Consider the following 10,527-nt stretch of genomic DNA (forward strand, 5'->3'; position numbering starts at 1 on the left):
CCTGGTGGGAGGTGGATATTGCCTGTCCCTACGGTGGGCCTGCGGGACGTTTTGTACTCAGGGGACATCAAACTGCAATGAACATCTCTCTTCTTATGTACTCTCCTATTTTTAATATATACACTTTTTATTTTTTGCATTTGAAACCCACTTCCCTTTTCCTCGGGCTTTCTCTGTTTTCCTGTTTGAAGTATCTGTTACTATGGAAATGTCATGGTGCAGTAAAGTGGCATTTACAAGTGAGGTGTAAAGAATTCTCAGAACATCTTGAAACACAAGTCTAGGGTTTAAGAATATAAGCCCTAATGATGTGATAGTGTTCATGCCTTCAGACACTGTGTTATAAATATAAACACACCCGGAAATTTTAGACAGCATGGAGGAGATAGTTGAGAACTTTATTAGGATTTATGTGCCCAGATTCTGAGTATATGAGAAATATTAAAAACACAAAACATAACACACTAGTTGGGAAGAACATCTGGAAAAAATGAACGACAGAATGCCAACATTTACTTATGAATACACACCTCTGGAAGAAGGACTGGGGGTTGGGGGGAGCACGGGCACCCCGTGGAAACTTGGAGAAACCTTTGTAGCACCTTCTATGCCATAAATATGTTCCCTAAAAATTGCATGTAAATCAACTGTTGGTAAATCATATTTATCAAATGTAACGGTGACCGCTATTTTAAAGATATCTTAAGAATGTACATTTCAGTAGGGGAAATTATTACCAATGGAGTAACGGAAAAATCTCTCCGGACTGAGTGAAACTCAAGGTCCTTCATTATTATCCTGGCTCTGCCAACTGAATGTGTGATTCAAGAAAAGTCACTCAACCTCCCTGGGCCAATTTCCTCATCTAATCTGGGTTGTAATTCTGAATTTTCACTTATTAGTTTCTGAAAGCAAGGTACAGGGGTACTGGCCCGCAGCCTCATGTCCGGTTTCTCCTGGGAGACAAAGCTGCACACTGAAGCCGGTGGACAGAGCCCAGGGCCCTTTTATACGAGAGGAGCTCGGGTTGGTACGGCCAGCAGGCCAGTTACCATTCTGTGTTCTGCATCTTCCTTACCCACTTTGTCATTTCCACGTCACCCTAAGTGTGATCATTCCAAATTTTCGTTCCAAAGTCTTGACAAAAGCTTATTCTTTAGAGTTGTCCTCTGGAAAAAATTGACAGGTCAAGGTAGGAGCCCATTCTTGGTGACCTTCCCACCTCTGGTCCTGTTCCTATTCCACAAGACAAGGCACTGCCCAGGGCAAGGGCTATACCCTCTGCCTGGTACAAGCCCAGGTGCAAAGAAGGAATTCGGCAAATGACGGTTCACAGAAGGAGGAAGCTGAGGCAGAATGGTAGGTCTGCTGAGATACCTGAACCCTAGGAGTGAACTTTTGGCAGCTGCTTTAAACATTTCTGGACTTTCCAAATTTTCTACAATGGGCAGAAATATAAACATACCACAAGCATTAAACTTTCCTTTTCTTGGCTTTTTGTCAATGCTCTGGTCTCTCATAAATAATACAATCTTTGCCCGGTTTTCCAATACTTGGAACAGGACACAAGGCACACATCTTTTCTTTAAAGGAAACAGCAATTACAGTCTCCTATTCTGTTTTGCTTAAACAGCAACGACACTCTGCATTTGTCTTTGTGGACCTAACACCTGCAATCTAGCCTCAGGCAAGGACCCCTGCCAACTGGCTGCGGGGAAAGGCCATTTACCAATGGTGTTTAGGCGCCACCTTGATTAATCCACCATACAGGAAGTACAAAACACACTGTAAGAATTCCTTTGTCTTCTTAAGCAAAAACAGGTTTAGGCCTTATTAACTGGCAAGAGATAGAAGGCAATGAGTCAGGTTTTTTGCCAATTTACTACCACCTTGTAGAATAATTCAGGAGCTGTTAGGAAGACCAAAGAAGCAAAGGAAATTACTATCTACTGAGTACTTACTGCATGCCAGGTCTTGTGCTGGGCCTGTCATACACGTTATTTAATGTGAGCCTCACATCTAAGAGTCACTATTTAATATACTATATTTTGACTAACTTCTCTTATTTTCTGCCCGCCTCCCCCACTTAAATGTATGCTCATGAGGAACGTTTTTGTCACTTATTACTACATCCTCAGTGCCCAGGACAGTGGCAGAAATATACAAGCACTCAATAAATACTTGTTGAATAAACAAACCGAACAGCCCAGTGAGACAGGTGTTGTTCCTTTCCTTTCAGGGATGAAGAGGCCAGTGTCCCAAGGGTGCAAGTGAACCGCCCAAAGCCACAGCCTTGTTAAGGAGGGGGCCTGAAACCCAAGTCTCATGCTTTTGTTCTTTTTATGACCAAAGGACATCATTAGACTTAGACTTAAATACTGAAGAACTCTTTCAGCTTGACAAACTCATAATCTATATGCCTATAAACCTGTATTTACCTTGTGTTCCTTTGAAAGTCTGAAATCTCACCAAGGAGATACATTTGGCACTTTAATGATATTCTGCTAAGGCAACAATGAAGGACACATTTTCCCAACATAACAACAATTCCATCTATGGATAGGCATGGTCTGTATCACTTCTCATTTTAAAACCCCATAACATGGTAACTCTCTAGACATACATAAAAAGCACAGTAATTCTGGACACTGACAAAATAACATGTGCAAACCTTAGAGTTTTATAAGTTACGACATGATAAGCATGTATTATTCTCAGTGTAGAATGCCAGGTATTCAGGTGTGCATCCGTGTTGCTTGAGTGCCCAGGTATGGGAGAAGGTAGACTTGGCACATTAAAAGCCATTCCCATCCTAAGAAATTGTATGGAAGGCTCAAGGATTCTTAGTGAGTCAGCGGTAACAAAATCCATCTCAAGAATATTCCCTTTGTATAAGAGATTGTAAAGAATGAAATCCAACCAAGAAGAATTTCACCCAGGGGAGTATTTCACATCCTTCTCCAATTTTCAGAATACACTTGGTCCCTACATGCTCCTTTACCTACCTGGACTACATAACAGGAGCGTGCCACTTGCGGTGTTTCCTCATATCACTTTGGTTTTCTCTAGGGATTCTGGTCACAACCACTTCTCTCTGGGGCAGGCCCTTTCCCTTCTGTCCCACTCCAGCTCCCGACAGTCCGTACAGCCTGTGCCAACGAAGCCAGTTCATTGTTCACGGGCCAAACTAGTGCTCTGGCTTCACGTTCTCCATTGCCAACTTTGGTGCTATTGTTTTATTCTGATAATAAAAGTAATAATACTTCAGAAATGTTTTTAAAAGATAAGATATACAAAATTTAGAAAACACTCATACTCCAACAATGTTAGTCATTTAAAAAACAATTTTGGATTTATATATACAATTTTTTATATCACTCTTTTAACATTATAAACACTTTGCCATGCAGTGTTAACTCTTCATAAACATTAACTCTAATGATGGCATTACAGTCTATTGTAGAGTCATACTATAATTTATTCAACCAATTTTCTACTGTTGGACTTCTGGATTGTTAAGCATAAATTCCACCCACATTTTAGACTATTTCTTTAGGACAGATTCCCAGAATTGGAATTAGAGGATCAGAAGATATAAACATTTTTAAAGCTCCTGATAGATACTGCCAAATTGCTTTTCAGAAAGCTGTTGCCAATTTACACTTCCAACACTGCCAGTGTGTTTTTCTACCAACATAGGCCTGTCTAAAGGATAATAAAATTTAAGTGGAACATACAGAGGTCTATGGCAAAGGTCATTCCTATTTCAAGTATGTAATTAACAATGAGTTAGTGTGAGCTCATGGAACAAGTTTCGCAGAAGCGGAGCAATATAATTAGATTTCAGACTGACAGATCTGTGGACTGGGTCCGTTTTGTACATTGCTATGCCCCTGCACACAGGACAGTGCCTGGCACATACAGCCACTCAGTAACAATGTGTTAAATTAACACAGAGTCTTCTTTTGAGATGCAGCTTTTCAGCAACTGTAGAATTTAGTCACCCCTGGATTCAAGGGAAAGATGACCAGCTGGGTTACCCTTGTAAAGGTCTGTTCAGTCCTGACAGTCTATTTCAACTTTGGAAAATCGGTTTAAATGAAGGTGACCCAATACAGCCTTCTTTAGGGGAAAAAACAAGCACGCACATCTAAAAGGACATACCTTGGCACCAATTGCAAATATATACATATAGATTTTTGCAAGCATGCAAAAACTATAATTCATGCAAAAACTATAATTTCACCTCCATAGAGCCACTTTGATAAGTGACAAATTTGTTCAAAGGCTGCCCAAGGTCAAGGCTATTTTGGAACCAATTTCAGTTCATTCTATTATCACCAGTTGTAATACTGACAAAATTGTTTTTGAGATATTACAGGGCATATATAGGTAGTGGTTTGTGTAATATTGTTTTGAGTCAAAAAGAGCACAAAACTCATTTTGTGAACCAGAATAGGGTCAAAGTAAAATAGTCAGTCATTCAACTCTAGTTCACGTTCCTGGCACCATAAAGATTCCCTTTAATATTCCATAATTTCTATACAGTAAATTGTCAGACTCCACCAGATCAATTTAGTATTAACAAGGTTATTGATGGAAAAGAATCAATCACTGTCATTTTATATATACACTTTATGAACACTAGACCAAGAGTCAGCAAATTATGGTCCATGGGCCAAATCTGGCCCGCCATCTGTTTTTCTACAGTGTGAAAGCTAAGGAATGTAAGAACAGGTTTTTTTTTTAGCTTTTTAAATGGTTGAAAAAATCAAAATAATATTTTGTGACATGTAAGAATTATATGAAATTCAAATTCCAATGTCCATAAAGTTTTCTTTTTTTAGAACACAGCCATGCTCACCTGTTTCCTTATTAGCTGTCTGCTTTTGCAATAAAATGGTGAGTAGTTGCAACAGGCTGCGTGGCCCACAAATCCTAAGACGTTTCCTTTATGACCCTTTCGCTAGACCCAAGTAGGTCCTTGGAGGTATTGAAATTTCCCACTACAGATTTTTTTTGGTTTCTGAATATCAGTAGTAGAGGGGTGATGCATTTGGGACAGTTATTTGCAAGGATCTAACAAGGCAGAAAGTAGAGAAGATAAATACGTGAGGGCTGCCTTGGATAGGATGGAAAGCCTATAAAATGAGAGATCTGATTCCACTAAAAAGTGGAAGAACACAGGGTTCCATATGTAGTTCCGGCAGCAAAGGAAGCTCTTACTAATTGAGCCACATGGGACCCTGGTAAGATGCAATCCCAAGGCCAGTGAGACTTGTTTGCAAAGAGCAGGCTGGCTAAACAGCTGTCACTGTGATATAGTGAGATGACTCTCCAGTAGTGCCACACTTCTTTGCTAGATGTCCTTAAACCATTTAACATCCAGATTTCTCAGGGCATTTCTAATGGCACATGTAAATGCTGACTAAGTGGATCTGAAATGAGGGCTCTGGAAAGCAGGTCCTAGGTACACCTTCTTCCCAAACAATCATATTTCAATGAGAATTCAAAGCCAGGGGCAGAATTTCTAAGACTGCAGAACTTTCCATCTGTTTTTCAAAATCAAAGATCGGTGGACATTTTATTCTTTCTGATTTGAGTATTACCAGTGGGACAGGTAGAGTAAGGTAGGGTGGGGTAATGGATGCAGGAAAAATTAAATAAAATCAGTGATGGGATGATCTGCCCTGAAAGGTTTCTGTTCCTCCAGGACTTCCAGCTGTGGCATGTAACATCCAATGGGGAAGGGGAAGATCAGCCTGAAAGCCAGAGATTCATCAACTGATTGTTTTGAGCTCGAGAATTGAGGTCAAGGCTTGCAGATTGCCAGCTCACCTCCTGACATCCTGCAGAGAACTAGGCTTCATCTACTACCATTAGGTGGAGCTTCTCTTGCCCGGGAAAATATAATTGCTGGGAGAATGGGATTTGGATGTTGTATTTCAGAGAAACTTCTGTGAGGTAACTAAATTGCCTCCATAAGAAACTGGTAATACTGGTTGCTGCTGAGGTGTGGAACCCGTTGGCTAAGGGTGAGAAAGGGAGTTTTTCTCTTTCTCTGTATGCCCCTAATCAAAAACAAAAACAAGAACTCCTCCACCCTAACCATGTTGCCCACCCTGCTTCCTAAGGATAGGAAGGCAACCTGGGGCCAGGGCTACAACAGACAATTTCTTTACTGGGGGCTATAGGCTGACGTAGGAGCTAGAAGAGGGATCCGTAAATCAGAGCAGAGTTAGCTGTGAGTTGAGTGAAAAACCATGACCAAAAGGGCAATTCAAGATCATCACACCAAAGTGACCAAAAGCAGCTACTGGAGGGAGGTGTGGTCCAGAACCAGGGAGACAGAGGAGCAAGAGCAAACTGGTAGAGAATAAACTGAGAGATGTTTGAGAAAAGCCAAGGACAAGAGCCTGGGGCGTGATGATGGGTAGATCCGTGAGACTATAGGTTCAGGAGCCCTGGGCAGCAAGGTGCAAGACAGAGCAAAATTCATGTCAGCAATAAAAGAGCTTTGGTGGTAGGCACATAAGTTACTGTAAAATATGAACTCTGCCATCCCTTGAGCCTGGGATCTAATGATTCTGAGCAGCCACGTGTGGTTGGCTCTGGATGAGTGTTTCGGCAGTAATTTTACTTCCCCCAAATCTGAGGTACATCAGAGTTGTCATCTCATTGAATATTTTCTGGGAAACCCTGCATTGGGTTCAAGTAGTCATTTGACGTGACTTCTACTCGGGACAGGATCTAAGATAATAAATTAAGTCCCTTTCATAATTCAGTCCTGATTACCTGTTTCCAGCTGCTGTGTCCAAACCCTGCATGGGCCAACATTGCTCTTGGTACCCTGTATTCCAGCATGGTCTTAGTCCAGCACCTTTGGAAGGGTCTCTCCAGCCCTGTGCACAGGACAGGAATAAGTCCAAAAATAAGTTATCTCAGGACCTCTGTGTTATAATAGGTTGAAGGGAATGACTGTGAAGGGATCTGGGCCCTGGCCCAGGAATACACAACTCTGCAAGTCACCACTGGACTTTAGCCCAGGATTAGTATGAGGTTCACTAACTGATGTTACCCCAATAAATTTAATAAAAAATATTTTTAATGAGGTCAGTCAAAGCTGCAATAGACAGCCACGGGGACTTTTGCCTCACAGTGCAATGCAGAGTGCCTGTGGGGAACCAGGGTTTCATCTGATGTAGGAAGATGTAATGGTCCTGAAATGGGATGTCTAGAAATCACTAAGTAGGTAAAAGTCTGTAAGCTGTTGCTTGGTTTGAGTTTTCTCGCACAATATCTTTTGTTTGTGTAATCAGGTCTAGGTTTCAGGGTGCCTCAAAACTGACAGGGAGTAGTGTAGAACTTGTATTTTAGAGGGGATTCAATGAAAGAACGACTACGTAAGTGTTGGGCCTCTGCTATCAACCAATGTTGTTTACTAACTTACTAGGGAAATAAAAGGAGCTGTTATGTATAAAAATTCTTGGATAAAGCACAGACCTTGGCAAATCCTATGAAATGCTGTTAATAACCACCCTGCTCCCTGCTCCTCCACCAGTCATTCTGAGATGTTTCCAGTCTAAGCGGTATTACTTGGAACCCACCTGGGGAAAGTTCCATTCCATAAATCCTGGTGGAGAGGCAGGAAGACATAAAGGAGTTTGAACTTACATAGACTGCTTTTTTCGGGGGGCGAGGGGCAGGGGTTGATGGGAAGTTTAGATAACCAAATAAGTGAGTTATTATAAACCTATCCATAATTTGCCCTGGCTGGTGTGGATCGGTGGTTGAGTGCCAGCCTGCAAACCAAAGGGTCGCCAGTTCGATTCCCAGTCTAGGACACACGCCTGGGTTGCAGGCCAGGTGCGCAGTAGGGGGCATGCTAGAAGCAACCACACACTGATGTTTCTCTCCCTTTCTCCCTCCCCTCTCATCTCTAAAAAATAAAATCTTAAAAAAAAAAAAAAAAACTATCCACAATTTATAAACAACTGGCATAGAGTTGGGGGCAGAGAAGAGGAAGCAAAGGATCCCAAATTGTTCATCCTCTGCAACATCATTATTTTTGCTCTCCAGCCAAAAGTGCCATCACTTTCTTACTGCTGCAGGTTCAAAGCCTCATGCTGTTCTGCCTGCCTGGGAAGCCTTCCCTAATTTCCTAGCCTCTTGCCCCATCTTTCCTTATGAATCCAGCTCATGAACCACTTCATCCATGAAGTCCACCCAGCCCTTGGTGATTTGTTTTACAATATCACACTGTCAATGCCCAGCCGTGTTCTAAAAACTGCAGGTATCCAAAAAGCACCTGACAAATGCTGCCAATAGTTTCTAAAATCAGGCTGCCATGTAGGACTCAGCACGTAGGCAGCTTCCTTAATGCAGGGTCTGGTCTAGTGTTGCCTGGTCTCCCTCCCCACACAGCACAACCTAGGTCTGAGTCTTTTCAAGGACCAGATCTTCCTCTTCCAGCAGAGAAGATACCCAAATGAGCATGTGCATGTTGTGGGGGCAGGGTCCAAAGCACAGGACTAGAATGAAATAAATCCCCCTCTATTGTGAGGTTTAGGTCTGTGAGCTCAGTATGGGTAGGCCAACCCAAGTTCGGAGGGGTTCCCACTGAATCATTTGGGCTGGACTGGCCCTTAGCATTGCTCTTTATGTCAGCATGCCACTGCCTTCTGTACCATACCTCTGGCCTCATTGTGAAGCAGGCTGGAACTGGAGGCCTTCTCTGGGGGTCCCCCCAGAAGAGCATGCCTCCCTGGGCACAGTGATACAGACTCCAGGAGATCCTGCTCCCACCTCTCACTGGTATGATCCCCTGAGGCAGCATGTTGAGAACACAGGAAGGAACAGGACAGCCACAACAATCTAAGGTCTGGGCAGTGAAGAGATCCAAACTTGTTAAGCAAAAGAAATCAAGAACAAGCAAGAACCAGAAGTCAGCAGCCACAGGTTCTTCAAAGTTGTGCAGAACAGCAAGGAAGATATGGCCCAAGTCCAGCAGAGTAACCAAGGAGAGCCATGGCATGGAGGGAGGGATGGTACAGATGACTGGAAACAGAGCAGCAGCAAATGAAGGTGCCTAGCAGTGAGGCAGCTTTTTAGCTCAGGTTTAGCTACCTCACAATCCTTTCACCAAAGTGTGAACCAATCCTGAGCTGCCCTGGTGGGAAGGCTTGTTGAAGATGAGGCCTGCAGAAGCTGGCTGGCGGCACAGTGGATTCTGGGATGGGAGACAGGCAGAGGCATTTCCCCGCCAGCTTCACACTGAAGATGCCTCCATGTTTCAGAGCCTATTACCTTTTTCTTCACACACAACCTATTTTTCCTAGTTTCTTTGGAAAGATCAAAACAAAAGTCTAGTTTTTGAGGTTTAGGGTTATCCTTCAAAATAGCGGATATAATTTTGGCAGAAAATTTTCTCATGTTCAAGTTTTCTTTCAGAATGAGTCTGACAGTTTCTTTATCTAAATTTAACTCTTCGGCCATCATCCTCACTGTTAACTGCCTGTTTGAACAAACCAAGTCCTTGACCTTTTGGATATTTTCATCTGTCCGGTGGGTAACTGGACGGCCACTTCGGGCATCATCTCGAACATCTTCCCGTCCTCCTTTAAATCTTTTGTGCCAGTCAAAAACCCTGGCCCTAGACATGACTTCATTCCCATACGCTTCTTTTAAAAGATGGTGGGTCTCACTTGCAGACTTGTTTAATTTCACGCAAAATTTTATACTAATCCTTTGTTCTAGATAGCGGTCACTCATTTTGGAACTTAACACAGGAACGTTAACAGGCTACGATTACGGGGAAGACAGAGGGACCAATCTCTATACGACTGCAGGTGGAATCAGTTCGCTTGCTATTCTTGATCCTCTGGAAGCCTCACCAGGAAAAAGGAATTGCTTTTCTGAGTTTTCGGCCCTCAGCTTTCAGTCGAAGCTGGGGAAGCCCGTTCTGAGAAGCAAATGGGGCTAAACAGTAGCCGCAAAGCTGGGGAAAATGAAATCTCCTACAACCCACCTCTGCGTCCAACACACTGCACGCAGATCTGCCGGGAGTGTACAAATCAGTAACCAAAGTCGTCCCGATTCCGCGGCGCTTAAAAGTCTACGGCGATTTCTGCAACAGAGGACTAAGTGGTGGTATCTTAAACAAGCAAGGAGAGATACACCAGTGACGTAACGTGTAAGCTCGCCCCAGAAACGCAGAATCCCGCGAACGCCAAACCTACCGAAGCAGCCCTGGGTTCACCAGCTCTAGAGTCCAAGAGACACGCCCGCATACGCAATTCCCTCCCGCTCGGGGTAGAACTGCGCAGGCGCACTGTGGCAGCCCGCGCCAGCCCCCGCCTCCAGCTGGCCACACCCGGGCAGGCGCGTTTCCCTGCGCGTGCTCGCCTGCGGAGAAGTCGGCGGAAGGGAAGGGGCGGGGGAGGAAGACTAAGGGAAGAGAGGGCACCCCCGGGCGCCAGGGTGCATTGTGGGAAGGAGGCGGCAGCGTCCCGGGCGGGCGGGAGGTGC

The 10,527-nt window shown here is 43.6% G+C and overlaps 1 protein-coding gene and 1 long non-coding RNA gene across 2 annotated transcripts; both read right to left on the reverse strand.

Annotated features, from left to right (window-relative positions):
• Window positions 1-379: 379 nt before the first annotated feature.
• LOC118501260 lies at window positions 380-10,508 on the reverse strand. Its single transcript, XR_004903882.1, has 2 exons — window positions 10,239-10,508; window positions 380-3,241 (listed from the first exon to the last, which is right to left on the reverse strand). It is a non-coding gene; the product is annotated as an uncharacterized LOC118501260 (long non-coding RNA).
• GVQW3 (GVQW motif containing 3) lies at window positions 8,253-10,292 on the reverse strand. Its single transcript, XM_028516941.2, has one exon. It carries the CDS (start codon window positions 9,769-9,771, stop codon window positions 9,139-9,141), a length of 633 nt encoding a protein of 210 aa, XP_028372742.1. The 5' UTR covers window positions 9,772-10,292; the 3' UTR covers window positions 8,253-9,138.
• Window positions 10,509-10,527: the final 19 nt, after the last annotated feature.

The sequence above is a fragment of the Phyllostomus discolor genome, chromosome 6 (assembly GCF_004126475.2).
Source record: "Phyllostomus discolor isolate MPI-MPIP mPhyDis1 chromosome 6, mPhyDis1.pri.v3, whole genome shotgun sequence".
Lineage (NCBI taxonomy): Eukaryota > Metazoa > Chordata > Mammalia > Chiroptera > Phyllostomidae > Phyllostomus > Phyllostomus discolor.